Source organism: Notechis scutatus, chromosome 2, assembly GCF_049901735.1.
Source record: "Notechis scutatus isolate UNSWTSFEM ecotype Mainland chromosome 2, rNotScu1.2, whole genome shotgun sequence".
Classification (NCBI taxonomy): Eukaryota; Metazoa; Chordata; class Lepidosauria; order Squamata; family Elapidae; genus Notechis; species Notechis scutatus.
The window spans coordinates 58,286,739-58,310,548 of record NC_142010.1 but is presented as its reverse complement, the minus strand read 5'-3'; the positions used below and the strand labels follow the sequence as shown (position 1 = coordinate 58,310,548).

The window sequence follows — 23,810 nt, the reverse complement described above, 5'->3', positions numbered from 1 at the left end:
GTATTGCTGTAGAGTTAAATAACTTTTGCCTCGATATTCAAATGACTAAGCTATACATCTTAATCCTGAAGAATGGATGCAAATGCCATAGGATTTTCTTTGAAACCAAACAAGTGTACTACTGTCTATAAAAGTGGCCTGATAGGAGATAGATTGATAGATATATAGATATATAGATAGATAGATGAAGTTACACTTGCTTATTATAATCAAGATACCTTTACAAAACATTTAAAAGAAATTATTTAACATTATGCAATATATAATATTCCAAATAAATCCCTGCCTGGATATAAGTCTGCCTAAAAAGACTGGAGAATACCACAGTATGTAGTCTATATGTGCTTACACATTTTCTGTCTATGGGTAGGTAGGTCGGTTGATGTCAATAAAGAGTTGTCATTTATACATTATTATTTGTGCTATTTCTTATATTTGTTTTCTTCCAAGAATGTTGTAACTGTTGCAGTAAAAAAAAAAAAAACACCAGCCAGTGAGACCAAACACTGAAACCCTTTGTGTCACTGGAATAGTATTTAGATGTGCAGCTGATCATTTTCTTAACCACACTGCCTCAGTCTCTCCCTCTCCCTCTCTTCACTAATCACACAAAACAATCGTTCAGGACTAAACAAAGCTGTTCTGAAATTTGCAACTGAAAACACAAGGAAAAAAAAAATCCTTCCCCTCCAGACTGGTCGTTTTGCTTTACGAAAACCCACGCTGTTTCCAATAGGCGGTAATGGCTTACCAGCTGTCAAGCTCCAGCTCCAGCAAAGACTGAGTCCTCTCCGAATTACAGTGCAAGCACCACATGGCTGGAGAGAAGAAGTAAGTAGCCTCCCCCCAAGTTCATAGCATATTCCCCCCCCTCGCCCGCCCACCACTTTCGCCTTGCCCTGAGACAGCAGAAAGAGTAACTAGACGACACACCAAGAAGCGTCCTGCTAAGCCTCCCGAGCGAATGCTGAACGAGGGTGGGGGGGGGGAGGGGGTCCGGAAAAGCACGAGCACTCAGAGGTCCACCCTTTTCCAGCCACAGCGGGCGCGCCTGTGCACGCGCATGCCCTCACTCAGTTACCCTCTCACATCCCATACATCCATTCCGCCAACCGCGCGAGCTGAGAATACCAATGGCAGAGATTGAGGAGGGCGGCTATCTTATGAAGAAGCAGAGGTTGATTTTCGGAGCAAATGACAAGGAAGAAAGCGGGGGCTAATTGGGAGACCTGACCCCCAAATGAGGACTGTAGTCACCCCAGGAACAGAGTATTGTCGGGGTGAAAGGAGAAGAAGAAGAAGAAAAAAAGCGCAAGCTTCCCTTGTCCTCTCTGGGCATTGCAGGCATGTGACTTCGAAGGAGGAGGAGGAGAATGCACAAGCAGCAGCAGCAGCAGCCCCCGCTTCCTCCACCCACTCAATACTTTTCTCCCTGCTTCTTTTCACGTGACGGAAAGAGTGGAGGCAGTACTATTAATAGTGACATTCAGACTGAGAAAAGCAAACTTCTTCACTATTCAGCAGCTTCGGCGACCCTAGTAGCGGCTGTTCCCTCGGGCCGGAGGGCAGGCGCGCGCCCGACCGCGCACACACAATTTCGCTTGGGTAGCAACAACTGTTTGCGTTGGCTTGAAACGGCTTGGAGCTATTTTGAAAAGGAGATCGTACCCCTTCTTTTTCCTTCTTCCCCCTTCCTTGAGTTCTCTTTTCTTTACGATATAACTGTTAATGTTTCATAGGGGCAGTTTGGGAGCATACTTGTCTTCCAAAGTTAATTAAAACTAAAAACTCAAAAAGACTACAGAACGTTTGGTTAACTGCAAACTGTTTACCCTAACTATGTCCTACTGGAATAGATTTTGGGTTTTAGCAGTTCTAAATCCACTTAAGCAGAGACGATAAGACGAATGTATCTGGTAAATAGGAGGTTTTTCTTTATCTATATAGATTCTGAGTAGCCTTTAGAAATCTGATACTGTAAACTCCAGAAATGCTAGACTGCAAGACTCAGAATTCCCCCCATGCATATTTTGACTGAGAAATATGGGAATCCCAACATTTCTGCAGGGCAGAACGCTGTTCCAGAGCTATCAGATGCAGTCCAAAGCCATATTAGTTTTTGGGGAGATAATTTACAATTATGATTCGGAATGGATTTCAAATTAATTCAGCTCATACACCTGTTTATAGAGAAAATTTACTGTTACAGCATGCTTAAAATCTCCCATGAAGGGAATTCCACTTTGTTCACCTATTCTTGGCTAGTAAACACATCAGAAATGCCGAGACTATGTCATAAACATTGTCACAACATGCCTGTGCTGAAAGTGTATCAAATTATAAAAATATCAATTTTCCTGAATATAAATTATTGGGATCACCCCATGAAACCTTTTCTTCATCTCCATTGGAAACTCAGTGTATCTGGCACTTCTCTGGGGCTCAGAGACATTCCATGAATAAATGTTACTGAAGGCTGGGATACAAGCTTTATTTATTTTCATAAAGTATTTTTTAAAAAAACATAATTCCATGGATATAAACTTTTAATTGCCAAAAGAAGTTGATGCCTCTAATCTTCATCTTAATATTTATTAGTAGTTTTTTTGTACTTTGAACCCATTCGCTTATACAAAATAAATTTATTAAGCATACATTTATCTTTCCAGTCCTTCAGTTTAAAGATGGCTGCCTTTTCATCTCAGATTTATCTTCTTCATGGTATACATAATTCATTTTTGTTTTTTCTTTCTTCATATGACCTGGACTCTCATACTGTTTTTCCTATGTACATATACCAGTTTCTTGATAACTTTTAACCTATAGTTCCTAAAATTGGACATGGTTAAGGAAAACATGGCATTGTTATTTCATACAGATATTATACTACACTAATTGTGGGACAGAATTCTGTAGCATCCCATATATACATATCCAAATTAATGAATCATTAATAGTTTTTTCGGTGTATTTTTGGGTTGAGGTGTTGTGGTCCATCAACAAATATGTGTCTAACTAAAAGTGACACCATTAGCCCATATTTTACAGATGGCTAGTAAGAAAAAGCAGGAAACTTGTTGAAGCCAATTGATTGAAAACCACAATTCTAAATCCACTGTATGGTTGGGATGCACCATAGAAGTACATACTTACCTTTTGTTGTCACTTTGCAGAAAACCTAAGTAATTGTTTCAAATAATGTTGACTTAATATTATTTAATTTAATATTAAAGTCACCAATTATTTTAAAAAGTTTCTTTGGATTTTATTATATCAATTACATTTCATTACAACTGCTCAATGTTTTATGAGGACCTCCTTCTTTCATAGTTTTATGTCATTTATTGCATACCAGTAGAGGCAGTGATGAATTGGCATAAATGTAATACAAAAGATGCCATATGAAGCTAATGGATATGTAAGGAGAAAAAATAGGCATCCAAATTTGATAGTTACTTCCTGTAAATAATTAACATTATGATATAATTATTATTATAAAACTAGTAAGTCTTATTAAGTATGCTGAAGTGACTATTAGTCTTGCCTATGTATGTCACATTTCGTGATTCCTGTTTACCATCCTGGAAAAGTAACATTTGTGATTCTGAGTCATGACAAAATTTATCATGTCATTTGAAAGTCTGCCCATCTCAGTAGGAAACAGATCAACATGTCTTCTAAATCTTTATTTGTATCTTTGTATATTATCAATGAAGATCATTCAAAATACTATGTAACAATCCTCATAGTTTCATTTTTAATTTTAATATTGCTTAAAATAAATTTGTTTAATTAAGTTTTTGATTATTTTGACTATTCTTTTAACAGTGTATCCATGATCTCAAAAAAAAAAAAAAAAAATAACTTCTCTGACTAACTTTAGATTTTTTTTTTTTAATAATAACCGAAATTTATTTATTTATTTCATTTCTGTAGTCATCCATCTCAACTAGTGACTATAGGTACCATACGTTATAAGACATGAAAACTAAAATTAAAATTATTAAAACAATTTGAACAGTTACAATAAATATGTACGGCACCCAGCAAAGCTATTACTATGGATGTTAATGCAACCAGGAATGGGGCCCTTTGCACACTCAAGGCCCAAGGCCCAGGCACCCAATCAAGTCTCCATGGCCGTACGAAAGGACAACAGGATTGGGGTCATCCTGATATCTGAGAGGAGAATGTCCCAAAGGGCAGGGGCTCTGGCAGAGAAGGCATGTCTCCTGGTTCCCATCAGTTGATATTCTTGGCTGATGGGATGCCCACATTGCCTGACCAAATTGGATGAGATAACTGGGAGAAGACAAGTCTTTTGGTAACTGGCTCCAAGCTCTGAAGAGATTTAAAAATGAATTGCACCTTGAACTGCTTCCAGCCACACAGTAGCAACTAATGTAGTTCATGAAGCAGTGGAGTTACATGTGTTGAATACCCAAAAACTTTTACTACACGTGCAGCTACATTCTGTATCAGTTGCAACTTCCAAATGTTCTTCAAGAACAGGCCCATAAAGAGTGCATTGAGTAGTCCAGACAATAGGTCACAAGCAGGGGTGGGATTCAACTGGTGTTACTACCGGTTCGGTGATTACGTGTTGGGCGCGCACTGCGCGTGTGTGTAAAATAACCTTCGGCTGTGCCGCCCGGACAACTGAACACTGCATGCAGATGCGCAGCATTTGAAAAGCCTCTTTTTCCCTGCTTTTTCAACCTCAGCTGTGCTGCACAAAGCAGCTTTTTCAACCAGGAAATAAAGGACAGGTAAGAGGCCGGGCGGGCCAAACAGCAGCAAACACAGAACCGGTTCTGTGTCTGCTGCTCTTGAGAGCTACCGGCTCTGTAGAACCACGCAAGAACCAGTAGCATCCCATCCTGGTCATAAGAGCCTGGATTTTATAGATTAAAAAAATATTCTGAGGCACCCTTTTTTAAAAAAATAAAAAAGGAGGGAAAGCTATAGATAAAAGGTGCTCACATAAATTCACCTTAGTCAGGTAGTATATAAATACTTTCACACATTTGTTCCAGGCATGTGGATCTGAAAACATGATTTGGCTTACATTATAATATTAAAAACAATTATGTCAAGTTCCAAGTAATTATTCAAGACATTGTTAAATTCTATGTTCAGAATAAAGAAATCATGATTTAAAAAACATGTTTTGATTACCATTTTGACATTCAAATGTCAGTACCTTACAGAACAAAACAAAAGCATTTTGTTTCTGCACTTTACAGAACAAAAGTATTTTTTGCATACTGGAAGAGTCGTAAGAGTTACGTACATATATAATGGGGCTTATATATTACATATATAATATATAATGGGGTTGTACAGGTCTTCTAGAAGCCACCTCCAGCCTGTGAAAACTCAGTGGAAGTATCCTCTGAAAGTTGCTTCACAAAGCCGTAGGCCCCTTCACTTCTAAGAGCCCGGGATTCATTCTGCAGAGCTCTTTTTTGTCTGCCATTGCATTAGACATGTACAGAAGCCTCTTTTAATTTTTACAAATGCTGTTGAAACTGCAAATTGATAACAAATGTTTTGTTGACAAAAGCACCTTCCCAAGTAAAATCAGTACCTTAATAGGTGTTTTAGTCCACTATCCAGGTATACACCACAAATGGTTTGATTCATCCTTGCTCTAAGATATAAATCATGATTTTCAAACTGTAATGAGTTCAAAGAACACATGAAACCAAAACCATACACATGTGTGAAGTTGCATCAGTATTGGATTAGGATGGGCGACCTCGAGTTAAAGTCTACCCTCAGCCATGGAAACCAATTAAAATTGTTCCCAAAATCTATTGGATCTCTTAGCTATTATATTTCTGAAACAAAGCAAACAGCTGCATTGTGAATGGAGATTTCTATTTAATATTCTATTTGTATTTGTATTTTTACTAAACACAAAGACAAAAAGTTTTAACCACCTTTTGCTAAGCACTGCTGTGTCTATTGCATTTGTATGTTTGCTGTATTTTTTTTAAAAATCAAGACATCTAACACAGATTTCTCTCTGTGCTTTAAGTGTAAAGCATCCCCATGCTTTGTAAATGCTTTTTGTTCATGATACAAACTACCCTTAGGCAAGAACTTCATTGGCTAATTGGGAGAATAGTTAGGAATAAATTAGATTCTTCTGAAGCTTGTCTCTCTATGTTTTGATATGCAACACAAGTAATTCCAATTTGGGACTGAACACCAGATCGGAAGTTAAACTTGTGATGTGATTATTATACTAATAATCCATGCTTCTACTAACAAAAATAATTGCTAAAGCAAAACAGAAACAGGAAAGCAGTTTTGCTTGCTGATATATATATATATAATGTAATTCACTCTGAAGTATAATATTGCATGGTTATTTTTCCTGAAAATCACACCACACTGGGCACTATGGCAATACTCCAAAGAATCTCATTTGATTTACCATAGAACTTCTACATAGATAAGAGAAATTTTACTCCACTCCCTCTGACTTTACTATTATATGATAAGTAGATCGATCAATATATGACACTACTACGATTGTTTTTCAAAGAACCCTCCCCCACTTGGATTATTCAATTACTTGCATTTTTAAAAGTACTTATTTCAATGTTTAAATTTAGCTAGCAGTTTTATAAACATTTTCCAGCATGAAACCACGGCTTTTGTTTCTATGTTGCTGAAATGTGACTCAGGCCAAATGCCTTATTTGTAACTTGGACACATATTCTATTACGGGAAAAACTGGCATTCTTATTATTATATTGATTTTTTTTGTTATCAAGGGATACAGTGGATACCTTAGACCTCTGAAAGGAATAAAACCTCCATTTTTATCTTTAGCACACACACAAAAATGTTCTAATTATTTCATCTTCAGCTACTCCAAGAAACCTGCAAATAAGATGTGACGGGAAATGGATTGTAGTTTCTAATATTGCATTGCACATAACCCAGATTATAATGAGTTTCTGTTCAATTTGATTCATTCAAAATGCATTTCCAAGATAGTTCTTTTTGTGACGTGCACCGAAACAGTATGTTTAATTAGATGCAGATTTTGATAAAATCAACATTTCAAACACACACACACCCAACATGTACAGAGATTCATTCATTCATTCATTCATTCATTCATTCATTCATTCATTCATTCATTCATAGAATTTGATAAGATTTGAGTACTAATATATTTGTAAAGGAAAACTGTAGTATACTCTATGTAACAAAAATAACTCACAGATACTAGACTGAATTAAAAAGACATAATTGTATAATTGGGCAGGCTGGCAACAGTTAACCTTTGCTCTCTTCTTTTGATAGCTTCTACATCTTCCCAAGATTCATATACAAGCTAACATTTTAAAAACAAAACAGAGAAGATGTAGAATAATGTTTGTGTGTATAGTAAGATTTTTTCCAATACTTTTTTCCCCTCTGTAACCTCAAGATACCCAGAAACAATCAAAGCTGCATTTTGTTAAATCACTTTGACATCTGATAACTAGAACACCCAATAATTTCAAGCAGTGTAACAAAATTGTAATCCATACAGGTAGTCCTCAATTTACATCCACAACTGGAACTGGAATGTCTGTTGCTAAGCAAAGTGGTTGTTAAGTGATTTTTGTCCAATTTTATGACCTTTTTTGCTACCATTGTTAAATGAATCAAATGATTGTTAAGAGAGTTATGCAATCATTCAGGCTTCCCCCATTGACTCTGCTTATCAGAAGCGCCCTGGGAAGGTCACAAGTGGAGATTTATATAGTTATTAAACAAATGTATATGGCCTAAAATCACACACAGTGACTCTGGATTATTTCCAACTTAAAAATTTTCAGTACAGAAAACCATATGAATTCAGGAGGTTGTAACTAATGTAAACATATGCTGGCTGCTAGACGCCTGAATTTTAATTATGTGATTGTGGGGATACTGCGGTGGTTGTAACTATGAGAATCAATTGTAAGTAAGTATGGAGTGCAGTGGATAATATGGTTAGGGTGCTGGATTGGAGGTTAGTGAGCTTGTGTCCAAGACCTGAGTGCTGCTGTGTAGAATGAGCTCCTGTCATTTGCTCCAGCTCCTTGATGGGGACACGAAAGAAGCCCCCACTGGCCTGTCCTGAGCAACATTGATATCATCAGCTAATCCTTTCAATCTGGTGCCTCCGACATGAATGGGATGGGACAGGGGTGTTTTAAGTGCCATCAAAGCTTTGAATAGTTATTAAATGAATGTTTATAAGCCGTGGACTATTTGCACCTAGTTTGATTTAAGGATGCCGCAATCAATAAGGCTTAATGAAAAATGTATGCATTTAGATTTGCTATTCCATTAAATTACTATATTTGACATAGTCTAGGCAACAATCCATGCAAATTTCATTGATTTCAAGGGCTTAATATACTAAAGATTTAATAGATTTACACTAGCACAGCACACAAAGCTTGTAGTCAGATTTTAAATTAATTTACTTGATTACTATTAGCAGAATCAAATCAATCCAATCATGTTAAAAAATATAGTGGTCAGGGAAGCTAAAAGAAAATTGTCCTTTTAAGAAAGAAATCCATCCTTCCTTAGCCAGCCACCATATTAGTAAAAATGGAACCAACACTAATGTGTGATTCTGATATCGACAATCACTGAAAGAGTGTATTATCCTTTTCCAAGCATAAATTATCCTACCAAGACAATTCATATTCCAACTCTAATTCTTAATTGGTAATATTTAATGAAATTCAATGTAATCTAAGACTAGCTGGAACTGACCACTAGAAAATCCTAAACACCCCCACTCTCCACAAATCTATTTTCATGCAAAGAGTTTCAATTTCCTCATCTCTGTGTTAATAAAGCAGGTCATGCCAGCTTCTTTAAATGTAATAAAACCATGGATAAGGACATAGTTCACATAAATGGAAAGCAACCTGACAAACGTTCTGATTGAAGTAAAGAATGGGAAAGGGAAAGCACCATCTAGGTTTGCAGCCATTAAATAATTTATGTCAAACCCTCAGGGATATATTTATTTAATTCTTGATGGGTATCTTCATGTAATCATTCACTGAGATTCTATGGTACATTCTTTAGAGTTCATAGAACAGAGATTTTTTTTTAAACGATGAAGAATAAACAAATCAAAATTGGCCCACCTTTATCATTTTGAATTCCTTTCTGACTCCCTAGCTCTTTCTGCATCACAACTGTCACTACAACTGTCATATCCTAACTGACCATTCACAGACTTGTGCATGAATTATTTTCCTGATTTGGGCACCTCTTGTATTTAAGGTTTCCCCCCCCCCAAAAAAAATTTGCTTGTTGCTTGGAAGCCTCTAGATCAGGGGTGTCAAATTCACATCACGTCGTCATCACGTGATGTTTCAGGACTTTCCCCCCCTTTGCTAAACCGGGCATGGGTGTGGCCAGCACATGATGCATCTGGCCCACGGGCCAGGAGTTTGACAACCCTGCTCTAGGTCATTTACATAACCTATATTATAAGTAAGGAAATTTTATGTAATGTAAGCAGTCATATATTCTATCTCTATTTATTCACCTAATGCTACAATTGGTGCATCTTTCCCCCTCTGCTTATCACAATGCAGCAAGTACGTACCATTTTAATTAGGTACCAATAATTTAATAATCTGCTCTTGAATCTTCCTGGCTATTGTTCACACCATGTGGCATCTGCCAAAGCTTTAATGAACTCAGGAAAACTACAATCAACCATGGACAGCTACCCTTACATTCAGAAATGAGCATTCAATCAAGTAATAAGCTCTATGGGTAGGCAACACAGATCTGCTAATGTCATTGTGTTCCTTTCTAGCTGCAGAATTGACACTAAAAAGAAACAGGTTGGATATCTTCATCTGCTCATTGCATTACCAAAACTTTTGTTTTGGATATTACATTCTCTGTGCTCTCTCTTGTTAAGTTCATATTTGAGTTCTGGTAGAAGAAGAACATATTTGTAGCTTAGGAGTTGAAATGTGGGCTCCTTGGAGCTTTCTGAGTGTTCTGATTTCCTTGGTGGTTTTCCTTTCCATGTTTCATCTTCATATCACCATGTACAGAACATGGACCTCTCATTTTGAGTTCCTCCAAACAAGTATGAAACAGCCCCTTTTCTATTCATGATCCTTGGGAAATAAATGTACATCTTTTAAGTAATATAATTAAGTAAAAAGAGAAAGAATAGATTAATTCTCTCTGCCAGATTAACTGAGAGCCAAAATTAGATGAATTTATTGTAACTTTTTTTTTAGATTTCCTCCCAACCTGAAGCAATGTTTCCTATGTAGTTATCAAACAACCTTAATGTTATTCTAAACTATGCCTTTTTATGTTGCTTATGGAAAAATTAGTAAAATGAGGCTATAGTAAAGCAAATTAATTTTAAGTGACATTTCTATTCTGTAATGTTTCCTAAATTATATGGAAAATAAAAATGTCTATTTTGATATTTTGCCAGTTCAAATATGTTCAACTCTTTAGTTCTGAATTACTGTTAGCGAAGATGAATAATGACTGTTGATCTAGATGACATGTATCACAAACTGTAATCACAAATTGCATTTATTGCACTCTGCTGGTAGTGTCATAAACACAATGAACATGAACTTGGAGTTCAGAGACAGAGAGATAGGAAAGCCAGCATGGTATAGTCCAGGTGGCTGCGAAGAATCGGACATGATTAAGTGATTGTACAACAACTGTATGAAATTAAGAAGGTGCTGGTTTGTAATAACCCATGTTATGTTCCAATTAATAATAATAATGAAGGAACCAGAGATGAATTTGGGAGAAACTTGTCTACATTCTGAAATCTTGTGACCCAGGAGAAAATGTTAGGTGACGTGAGTGGATTGGTGGAAAAATTCAACAGTGAATTAGAATGGATAGATTTGTTAGTTGCTGAAGAAAAAAGCTATTTGTTTTGAATACATAGGACTAGGAGTAAACCTATCTATATGTACATTTGCAAAATGGGATGTACTGAAAAGCATAATTGGTCTGACTGAAATATTAGAGAACTAATGGAGGGTGCAAGAATAATGAAAGGATCCATGGGACAGACTGTTATTTGGCAATCTCAAGTGTGAAGATAATAATACAGTTCAGTACAATCTTGACAGGTTAAAGATGCAGTATGAAAATAACAGAATGAAATGCAATGCAAACAAAGATAAAATACTTAAGAAATTAAATTAAATGAACAGTTTGGGATATCTAGCTTTGTAATAGAAGCAAGAAATAGAATCTGTCAAGGATTTGTATTGGGAGTAGTGCTTTTTATCTTGTTTCTAAATTATCTTGATTTAGGGATAAGATGCAAGATGGCCAAAAAATTTTGTGATATGAATTATTCAGGATAATAATAATAAGAGATAATTTGGCATAATGGCTAAAGGTGCTGAATCAGAGTGGGGAAACTGCAAAGTGCCTTAGATATGTAAGTCAGCTGGATGATTCTGGATCAGACCCCCCGCTTTCAGCCAAAGGAAAAAGGTATTGGCAGGGTATTTTTGAGAAATGTTTCCAAGAAAACTATTTATATCTAACGATCAGGATTCACTTAAAGGACTGTAACAATAACAGTAATCTAAAGTGAAGAGCTGTAGAAGATTTTTTTAAACTGGATGAAAGTCCAAGCAAACTGGAGTTCAGTTTAAGAAAGTGTAAATGTAAACTAATACATACTGGGCAATTTCCCCATTCACTCAATTTTACATATAGATTGATTGGTTCCGAACTACTCAAAGCTAAAAAAAAGGTATTTATTTTGTAGTACATGGCTTATATACATGAAAATGAATTATGCAATAACTGTGAAGAAGAAAAACTTAATGTAAGAGATTATTAGACAAGAGATTGAAATAGAAGTTCAATATTGTAATGACCCATATACAAATCTATGGCATGTCTATTAGAATACTGTGTACACTTCTGGTTATCATATTTGAAAACAGATAGAATTAGAACTAGGGAAAATGGAGAAGAAAGCAGTCAAAACAGTTAATTTTCCTGTAAGAAAACGCTGAAAAGTTTGAAGCTCTTTTATTCGTTTATGCCTCCCTGGTAATTTGACTAGCTGGAACATAGAAAAATATAGAAGCACATGTAAATAAAACCATACATCTGTTAATAACAATAGAATAGCTGAATGGATGGACATGATAATTCCAATCTTATTACATGAAATAAACTGACTTTGGTTTGATAAATTTTCTTAAAAGTCTTTTTAAGGCACTGAGAATTTTACATAATGATTTCACTAACTACATCTAAAATTACTTGCCTCACTGCTTTTGCTTAAATATGTCTTTGGAATTACATAAATGCTTTGGAAAATAACATAAAGATAATAGAAATGGAAATTAAATGCATTTATGATTGCACAGAAATTGATGGCACCGATCGACATCAATTATATAAAGTTTCTGAGTGTATTTGATCAAGAAAAAACTTACATTTCTTACTTGATCGAACATCAAACACAAATGTACATTCATGTGTACACTCTTAGTTTTGTTTAGGTGCTGATGATCCATTTTGTGTTTTTTTATTTATATATAAATAAATATAACAGAATATATTTCATATTTATATTTTATTATTATATTTACTTTTCTGCTAGAATTTTCCCCCCAGCTACAAGTAGTTCTCGACTTACAACAGTTTATTTAGTGACCAAAATTAAAATGGCATTGAAAAAGTGACTTATGACCATTTTTCAGTTATAACCTTTGCAGCATCCCCATGATCATGTGATCAAAATTCAGGTGCTTGGCAATTAGTTCATAATTATGATGGTTGCAGTTCCCAAGATCATACGATCCCCTTTTGTGACGTTCTGACAAGCAAAGTCAATGGGGAAGCCAAATTCACTTAACAACCAGGTTACTAACCTATCAGCTGCAGTGATTCACTTAACTGAGGCAAGAAAGCAGGGGTGGGATGCTACCGGTTCTGCCTGGCTCTATAGAACTGGTAGCTCTGTTTGGCCCACCCGCCGCCGGACTCTTACCTGTCCTTTATTTCCTGCTTTTTCAACCTCAGCTGCTTTGCGCGGCACAGCTGAGGTTGAAAAAGCAATTAAAAAGTGGCTTTTCAAACGCTGTGCACCTCCACGCAGCGCTTTTCAGCTGTCCAGGTAGCACAGCTTAAGTTTATTACAGGCACGCGCAGTGCGCATCTGGTGTACGCGAGCTCAAAGCGTGCATGTGCGCACAAAACGTAATCATCGAACCGGTAGGAACACCAGTTGAATCTCACCCCTGCAAGAAAGGTCATAAAATGGGGCAAAACTTGCTTAACAAATGTCTCACTTAACAACAGAAATGTTGGGCTCAATTGTGGTTATAAGTTGAGGAGTACCTGTATTTAATAAATTAACAGGACTAGCATTTAAGGATGGCTATTCTAAATTTGTCAAAAAAGATTTATATATATATATGTCAAAGTAATAAAACTCATAATCACATTCTATTAATTATATACAAATTACTAAAGTATCAGTGCCCGAACTGATTTTCCTGAACATACTAATTATTTCATGTCCACTATAAATCCAAAATAAAAAAAGTCTGAAAATATTATATTAATTAAAAAGACAACCTTTGGAGTGATGAGTAAAATTATTTCTTTACTGAAGTGGAATTATTGTTCAATTCCTCTAGAATAGGCAAATCAAAAGTATAAAAACATCATGTTAGCAGCAATAAAAATATTTTTATATTCTTCTGAAGGCCATATGCTCTGAAAAATAGCTGATACACAGTTGTACAATTGTATTTATTAAGATGAATGTACACCTGTAGCTACTCTATAGAAAGAGTAGCACCTTTGTAGTATGAATATTATTTGTTATATCCTGCAGGGTTAAAGTAAATGAAAGTAATGAAATAGCTGCAAGTGAACTACTGTTATTCTTGATAATAGATGTACATTTCCTCTCATTATTGTCTTCCATTTTACTACATTATATTTCTAGCTATGGCTTCAAAAAGACTTCATTTGCTTCATTTAAATTTATTTAAATACCTTTTGGGAACTGATATGACGAGTGTTTCTCAACCTTGGTCACTTGAAGAAATGTGAATTTCAACTCCCATTATTTCTCAGATTGGTGTGCTATGTTAGCTGGGGAATATTGGAAGTCCATACATTTTCAACCAATCGAGGTTAAGAAATATTGGATATGACTTATCCCCCCTGGAATAAGTCAGAGTTTAAAACTGGGGTCTCCAACCTTGGCAACTTTATGACTTGTGGACTTCAACTCCCAGAATTTCTCAGCCAGTGCATGCTGGCTGAGGAATTCTGGGAGTTGAAATCCACAAGTCATAAAGTTGCCAAGGTTGGAGACCCCTGATTTAAATGACTTTTGGTATGCTACTTCTCAGCACAATGTGATTTGAATTATATTATTAATATTATCCTATTATGGTTGTATAGTTTACTGTTTACTGTGGGAGTGTAGGCTACTTAAAGTTGATCGTGACTGAAGGAGTATGTTAAGACTGAATGAAATAAATCAATGATATTTATAAATAAGGTAGTTCTACCTTTTCAATGCATTAATTTTATTGAGATAAATAAAGTCCTACGGTAACTATTTACTTCCTAGCAAATTCTATGAAAATCTGTTCATAATCTTGAAAGAAATATAAAAGAGCAAGCCTCATTATATCCATTATGTGTGCTGTATTGGCAGCCAAAGCAGTGATGATACATTATGTTTAAAGCATTTCCAATTATATTTAACCAAAGTTTAATCTGCTCCTCTTTTTAATAGTAAAACTTTGTTGAATTTGCCAATCTTTTGAACTTCACATGTGGTCTCATATTTTTATTGTATTGTTATAAGTATTTTGCAACCATAACCATTTATCAAGTGATCAAAGCAAGATAAGACTCCATTTAAATCTATGGTACATCTACAGTGTTCTGATGAACAAATTTCCTTTTCACATTTGCAAAGAAATGGCTGTAATAACATGCCAAATCTCTACCTAGGATTCCCATTTTCTTGGGAGGAGGTAACAACTGGTAGCAAGGAAAGGACTTCCTACTAATGCAGCTGGAACAAAAATAACACCTGGAGAGTTAAAATTATCCCCTAGTAAGAGTACCTTTTTTCTCAAACAACATTTTCAGAAGATGCTCTCAGCCTTTACTGTTCTTTATTACCCTTCACAAGATGTGGCAGGATTCCGTTTTATGGAGCTTTATGGAGGCAGAAGGTAGCAGCTGGCACTACTATCTGAGGTAGGCTTTACCTATCTCATGCTTTGCAACGGCTATACATGTCTGCTTCAAATGCTTCTTTATAACTGCATCAGACAACTGAATTCTGAGTTGTTAGTCTTCCTAATCAGCAGATACACACATGTTAAAAGAAATATTTCCAAAGAATAAAAGAACACTTCACTAGTAACATTGGAATAAGCATTAGGAGACACAAGCTATTTGTGTCTCCTAACATTTGTAGGAAAAAAAACCAGGTTAGTCTGTGATAGACCAAAATCAGAAGGAATCTAGTCGTATAATTTTTGCTTAATATGTATTAGCAGAGTTTGCATATGTACACATGTGAATGTCTGCAGACACATTATTTGAGATTTTTCATTGTAATACTGGAACTCAGGAATCATTCATCTCTCCCTTAATATATTTTTAGACATTATTAAAGTGATTTATGCTGGGCTTTCCACTTTTACAATATATCTTCATTTGCTCCCATATGTACTTTCATTCATCTCCTCTTTTCTTAGAACATCATTTTTATTCCTTAGCAAAAACAGAATAGTGAAGTTCTATTAATTTTTTAAGCATAATAGTTCACAAAGAAACCCAAAATTTGAAATATGCTGAAAAGATCACTTAAATATTAGCTTTTGTAAGTCTTTATGTAAAAAAAAGTGTTTTGCTTTTTGTCTTTGTGACTGAAATCTAATTTTCAAAGTAAAGTTTGGTAAATAAACTATCCAAATGAAATAGCATGCTCCCATTCTTCTATGGCTGTGTTTTATTTGCTTGCTTTGAAGGAAATTGTAGAATCTAATAAGTAAACACCAAATACCCTTGGTCTAGGTATGTTTGAAAATCTTGCCACCTTTTGTTTAAATTGTGAACTGCACTAGATAAAAAACAAAACATACACGTTTGTGTCAAATTCAGTCACAGATTAACATCTCCAATCAGGTTTTTACTATTATTATTAAATAACTCATTTATTAAATAACTCATAAATAGAAAGCAATTTTAGATTTGTTCACTTCTCAGAGCCTTTGAGTTGAAATGGCCAGATATAAAAATTAAACAAATAAAGAAATATGTGCTACATGTCATTTAATGATATGATTTTGGATTAGACAAATTGATAGAGGAGAGTATTGTTTTATTTATATTCTACCTTTTGTGTAAAGCTTGAGGCAACAAACAACTTATATCCTGCTCCCATTTTTCAAGCCATAGTATTGGGATATTTTAGGTGACAATATACTCCACTAATTATTCTGTAGGTACTAGATAAGAGTAGTTGGTCATTATTTGAAGAACAAAATGACACCCCACAAGATGCAACTATACCTCTCATACAGAGAAATTCTTTCCACCTTTTGTTCGTTCCTCAAATCTATCCTGGAATGGCACCCAATTCTTCACATAAGATTGTAATGAAGAATAAATTCTAGCAACACATACCATTTTGAAAAGAAAATTGCTACTGAGTTTAGCCTTACAGCTGCTGTTGTTACCATTCTATATTTTATACTGTACTTATGACTGGTATGAAGTAGGTTATTATTAAGCAAATATTCTTAGATGACAGTGTAATCCTGTGGAACTCTATAAGAGGCAAGCCTTACCGAATTGGATGGACCTTGCTCTCAGATAATCCAGTCTAGGATTCCCACCTAACTCAAGAGGCTTTCAGATAAAGTAATTTCTGAAAAACAATTTTCAGTATAACTTTCTGTAAGAGTAACAGAACTTTATTTTGACTTTATTTTGCCTGCCTTTAAATGCAGGAATAACAACGATAATAATAGAAAGTACTTCCAGATTAGAATGACAAAAAAAAAAAAAAAAAACCTTTTAGCAGGGTTTGAAATAACAGCTGGATGCACTCTTGAGACAATAGTTTGCTCCTTGAAAAATATATATACACCAAATCAATGCAATATTTACAGTAAATATTTATCTTAATTTGCAGGTGCAAATGTACAAGCAACATTGAAAACAAAATTGGATTTGAAAAACCGTTTTAATTCCAATTCTCTCTTTTTATATCATAGTAATGTTTTTGTCTGAAGAGCAACAAGTTAAAAATAGAATAGACTAAATATTGTTTTATGTGACACTGTCAAATAACACACGAGCCTGTCTGCCTAAAGAATCAAAAGAAAACTGCTGAAAACTTTCCTGGTATTTGGCACGTCATATGTCCCTAACAGTTTTTTTTTTCCTTCTGTTCTTTTTTTTTTAAGTAACTGCTGTTTTTCACACCGGAGAGAACTAAAACTGGAAGTACTCAGTATTTAAGTTAATGTGGAAAGGAAGCAAAAATAAAACAAAACTGTATTAGACAAAAAACATATTTACCTTCCTTCTTTTTATGACTGCTAGTTTGAATACTTAAAGCATGACAAAAGAAAGAGGAACTGAAATACAGGGTCTACAGTACAATCTAGTAAAAAAAACAACCATGTGTCAAATGTCTGTACACTGAAAATGAATGAATAACATAGATAGATGTGGCAATTTACTAGTGAGATGGCACTAAATCACAAAAAATAAACAGCAAATTCTAGCCAAAATTCAGATGGAGACCAGTAACATTTTTTCTCAAATTTTATGAAAAGCACAAACTTTTATTGAGTTGTAGCTCACTTCAACAGATTAAAGCTTATGCCTTTCTATAACATTTGTTAGAAAAGATGCTAGAAGATTCATTCTGATTTTTGATTACTATAAACAAACATGGCTCTCCTTTATGGTATCAGTAAATTCTAAATGAACGACAAATGAGAAGTTTAAAATGTAAATCACGAACCTACTGATAATGAAACTTGCAAAATACTGTATAATTGAATTTGAAAATGCAGTATGACACAGGACAGAAAGAAGGAGATTGTAAAAGTGAAAAAATACTATATGCATTAAGATACAGCATATGTTTTCACACTAAACAACTACAAGAATTAGATGAGATTGGACAGCAGTGGACAACTGTGTGTGATGTTTTAAAGCAATTAATAGGGAAACCACAAAGTTTTTTTTAACAATTAGTAATTTTCCTAATCCTATTCTTTCACAACTGATCTCAGGGAGATGTTAATAAGGGATGTCCCTCTATACCTTCAAAATATTCCTGTGAAGCAGCTTATATAGCAGTATAACAACTTGAGTCAAGGATACCAGAGAGCTTAATTATTACCTGGAATTTTGAACTTGCATTAATTGTCTAGTCAAGATTAAACATTAATTACACTGATTGCACTGATTCAGCACTAATTACACTAACATGATTGAATGTCAGAAGGATGAAGAGCTGTTATGGAAAATTTATCTGAGTTGTGGAAAAACATTTTGAGAAAGAAACTCACAATAAGTCTGCCTTACTTGTGTTAGGTGTATTCTAAAGTAGAAAAGGCTTTGACAACCCTTTGAGCTGGGCAAGATCAGGAAACTGCGAGGAGTCTTGGAAAGTACATTAGTGTGGTTCAGGTATAGTCACGGAACCTTGAAAACAGAAGAAAACTTCCTTCTACTTTAAATGATACCTTATACATTAAGGTGGAGTTTTATTTATTATTAGCATATAAGGCATTGATTCTCAAGTCAGATAGCAAAGCAAGTAGGATATTACAAATGCCTGCAGTTCTTCCTACTTTTGTCTTTAAAGGCCAACATGCAACGCATTGTTTTAATGAAACTAGTTGTTTTACAATTTAGATCAGCTATCTCACTTTTGGAAATATTGCTTCTGATTAAATGACAATGTGCCTAGCCTAAAATGTAGTTATTAATAAATTCCCCAAAGAGTTACTCAAGGGCTTTTGTTAAAATAACTTTTAAGGCTACATTTACTTTGATCTTCTTTGGGGATTCTTCAATTTCTAATGCACGCTCTGGATAATTCTGTAGGACGGGTTCCACTTTTCTCCCTGGATACCTCTATAGGGTAGACAGATCTCATGCTCTTCCTTATATGGCAAATTTAATGATTAAATTCTATTAGGCAGTCCCCAGAATCTGTATCTGTTTAGCAGCCTGACACTGCCTAATTAAATTATTTTTTCTTATGTAGTCATTTTTGTCTTTTCCTCTTTTTCCTATTCTTTGCCAGCTTCTTAGTCAGTTTCAGCTTTCTTGCTGCCATGAGATACTCTCTTGGTGAGAAATCCCTTATCTATTCTTCTCTCAATTCTTTCTTAGGCTTAGACTAGAAATAGTATATTTAGCTAGTCATTTGAAAGAATGACAGTCTGTCACAAGAACATTTATATAATAACACAGATCAGAAAAATGAAAGCAATGGTCTTTCCAATGGATATGGGTGGCGGAGAAAGAGTATGAAAAAGAAGAGAAATAACACTGGCATTTATAATTTATGGATCTGGAAATGGTTCCTATGAGTATAATGGACTGCAAAAAGAACCTATCAAACAGTCCTGGACCAAAAAAAGGTTAACCATCCATTGAGGCAAAGATCAGCAAGCAGAAATTACACATTTGGGGCACGCAATGCAAGTGAGTGATGAACAAGAGAAAAATCGTTATGTTTGGCAAAGTTGAAGGAAGGAGAAGAGAATAACAAGGGATAAGATAGAAAAACAGAAATCAAAAAGTCTACAGCAATACCCTTGAAAAAACTATAAAGACAAGTGAAGATGGCAAGCTCCTGTCTATATAGTCACCAGAGATGAACAGAAATTGATGGCACTTGATTAACTGTTAAAGAAAAAAATGCTGTGTATGAACAAATTATGCTAATAAAGCAACATTAAAAAAGCACTTGTGATAAGCTGTTTGGAGATATTCTAAAGATAACAGTATTTAATGGAGTTTGAAACAGTATTCTCCCCAAAATATGCCATTAGAAGCACACTACAACTTTTTTCTCAATGTAGATGTTTGCATTAAGAAATTCTCATATAGTACAGGTTGTAAGAAGTGTATATTTTGTACTTATGAACATTGTATAGATGGAAAGACAGAAAAATTGTAACTATGTTCAACTGTATGTAAATAAAATTGAGAATTATGATGTGCACCACTGTGATTATATCCTTTTGCTTCATTGGACAGATATGTATTTTGAATATTTTAAGATGACTGTCCAAGAAGATGGACAATAGTATTCTCATAATCTAATTGTTTTAAGCTCTTCACAGTAGGTATTGCAGGCTAAGTATATAACTTTTCTTCTTTTAGAAACAGGCTTTGAGCCTTCTGGAGAAAGAAATGGGCCTTGGAAACAAATGGGAGACAGCTGTACATTTCAAGAAGATGAAGAGTAAATTTGTGATAGTTAGCAATTCATTGCCATAAAAACAAACAGCTGACCAAATTGATCAGTTCACCCAGTACACTATCTGCTAAAAATACAGATTGTTGTTGTATGGTACTAGAATAGTTCCCAAGATTTATGAAGCCCACAATTGTCCCTTATTTATAATTAAACTTTCAGGACCAAAATAGTAAAATATTGTTATATAATTATCCCATTGCCTCCAAGTTAAGTTTGATATGATAGCTTTTCTGATTTTTTAAAGTTTTTATGTAACTGAAGGATTCATTCAATATCCTCAACATTCTGTAAAAGCTGTAATCTTTTGAGTAATCAAGAAAAGAATAAGAAAAATTGACTTTCTTATGTAACAATTCCATAAATATTTCATTCAGTTTCCTTCCAAAGTTTAATGTCTATGGAGATTCTCAGTCATCCAGGTCATAGTCATATTTCTTGAGAGAAATAAAGTCCAGTTGCCTCTTTAAAAAGCACCTTTGGGACTTCCAATGTTTAGATAACTTTATAATCTTCACCAAGCTTCCACATGTAGTAGACATTCTTCAGATTTGCCAAGAAAAACATACTGCCAAAACTCAACCAAATATGAAAATTTTCTGAACATACTCTTATCACATTTTGAAAACTCGCTGCTTGTTCTCTGCATGTCTTTAGAAAAACACCTAAATAAATCAGTTTGTTTTTATGTTGTTGCAGAACAGTAAATGCATGTGTGACCAATTCTGAATTTTCATTTGTTACTTTCAGAAAACAAGTGAGGTCTGATTATTACAACCCATAAGTCCAGTGTGTTGAGAACTCTTATAATTTTTTCTTATGTGTGTTGAGAACTCTATAATTTTTTTCTTTTATTTGTAAACAATATTCAATGTATAATTACTTTAATTATTTTGAAATTTTAATTAATAGTTTAAAAAGTTTTGATGGAAATAAATGGAACTAAGATTATTCTTTCAATTATCTGCCATTCTGTAAATATAAGTTGGTAAGTCTAGAACGTGGCTATTGAAATCATTTAAATTTACTATTATTTACAACATAACTGTTTGCATTATATTAAAAAGAATGAAGATTGACAAGTATTAATAGCATTTGCAGGTAACACACATACACACACACACCAGTTCATTTTGCCAGATCTTGGCTTGCAATGTATGAAGCATGAACTCACGGTTTAAGATAATCTTTACTTTGTTGCAGAATAAATCCATTAGAAAATCTGGATTGTTTTATTATCATATTCAACCATTTAAAAAAAAAGCTGGCAAGAGAAGCATTAAGATGCTGCTGAGCCTCAGAATGGGGATCCTATTGTCTTTAGTTGGCTTGGGGCATAGCTGGTAAGGATTAAAAAAAATGTAAAGTCAAAACATGTGACAGTTAAGATGGGGAACTGAAAGAGATGAGATGAACAGAAGATTGGAAAGAAAAAAGCTAGAAGAAACTGAGATAGTAAATGCCAGTTTCATCTGCAATAAGATTATGTTGATCTATGATTTGGTAATGAATGATCAATCAGATGTGAGGTACATTATCAAAAGCTAGTTGGGTGAAACTGGAGACCACAACCTGTCAGGGATTTGCTCTCCCCTAAAGGCACACAAATACATGCTTTGGATCATTTGACTCAAATAAAAAAATTAACAAGTATATTGTTTTTTTTTACACATTTGTTTAATTGAGTTTACTTTATCTAGTTTTATTGCTTATGTGGTCATGTTTTAGGTCATATTTATATAGAAATATTGAAAATTAAAAAGGGTTCCTAAACTTTTCAGCACCATTGTACATTCGAAATACAAAAGGACAGAAGACATTCCAGAGCTGGAATTTGAAGAGTATTTCCAGGGCCTGCTGAATCCAATCAACTGATAGGAGAACTTAAGAGGAAGAGCAATAGCAATAAGAGATGGTAGCCAAGGAAGACCAGGTAGCCAAGGAAGATACCCAGGAGCCTTAAATGCCTGGGGAGGGGGTTATACCTGAAACTTTGCAAGAACTTTGTTTGTAGTCCTCATCAGAACAAGGAAATAGGACTGAAAGTCCTTTGAAGCTATGGTGCAGTATGTGATTGACAAAAAAATTAAATGCCTGGATTACATCTGCTTTGAAATGTATGATTTCCCTGACTCATGAATTGTCAGAGAAATCCCATTGTAATAAAGGTATGCTCACCTGAATCATCTACCTAATTCTTTCATAGTGATTGTTTTATTGAACTATGATTAATAAACATTATCAATAATCAAATTGGCAGCCAGCTGATCAAAGCAAAAAGTGCTGAAAGGCTAGGGAACTGGTCCTTTTTTGCCCCATAAAGACAGGGCACCTTGGCAGAAGGAAGGGCAGGGGCAGAATTAAGAAACACAGGGTTCCCAGAATTTTCCTTCCCCATTGCTTCTCTCTGGCAAGACTGTCAGGTATGTGGCAGCTGGCAAGTGAGGCCCCCAAGGTGTGGGATAGCGGGTTTGTGCCTCCCACGATCTCCCCACCCCTGAGTGTCATTTAACAAGCCGTGAATGCAACGGAGAGAGCAGGAGTGGCTGGTCATTATTTGAGGCAATTCATTTCACCTTCCCCATTTTACCCTAAAGGAAAGTCTTCATTAAGGTCGTAACTAGGACCACCTCTATGTAAAGTATTGTACATGTTTAGGAAGCTTGTTCCTGCTTTCAAGTGGAATAGAACTATTAACTCTGGAACTTTATAGAACAAGATGGTTAACAAGTACTAGGATTACCAGTGCCTATTGATACATTGCCTTTTCTAAGTTATGACAAGTTTTGAGGCAAACTTTATGCAAATAATTCATGAGCAAGATTTTGGGAAATTTTCCTTACTGGTAATTTCATCAACTACTTCATGTTTAGGAAATGTCTAGGAAAAATAATAAATTTTCCACTAGCTTTCTCTTAAATAAATGTCTGCTTTTGAAATTGGAAAATGCTCCAATTGCAAGGCTCCATTAAATTGCAAAATAGAGAGGCATTCTATTCATTTAACCCTGCTTGTTCATTTTAGACCTTTACAGTTATTGGAGGACATGTCCTTGCAATGAAAGTCAACAAGCTGGAATAGCAGACATACTGACTAGTTGACAACTAATCAATGCATTGCCCTACATATCTGTATCTAAAGTGTGAACTTGCTCATCTTTTCTGCTTTTTTCCAGCCCAATATTATATCTCTATGCAATGTATCAATAAAATACGGGCTGTAATATATTCTGTTGGGACCATGAGATTCTTTC

At 34.8% G+C, this 23,810-nt stretch overlaps 1 protein-coding gene across 13 annotated transcripts in view; it reads right to left on the bottom strand.

The window, feature by feature from the left end:
• IQSEC1 (IQ motif and Sec7 domain ArfGEF 1) overlaps nucleotides 1-23,810 on the bottom strand; it is a 364,618-nt gene that overhangs the window by 75,978 nt on the left and 264,830 nt on the right. The window contains exon 1 of one of the 13 annotated variants that reach the window (XM_026677132.2): nucleotides 752-1,340. The exons of the other annotated variants lie outside the window; for them this stretch is intronic. Coding sequence (XP_026532917.1) covers nucleotides 752-816 — 65 coding nt within the window. The 5' untranslated portion in view covers nucleotides 817-1,340. Of the gene's footprint in view, nucleotides 1-751; nucleotides 1,341-23,810 lie in introns of those variants that run through there. 13 annotated transcript variants of the gene reach the window in all.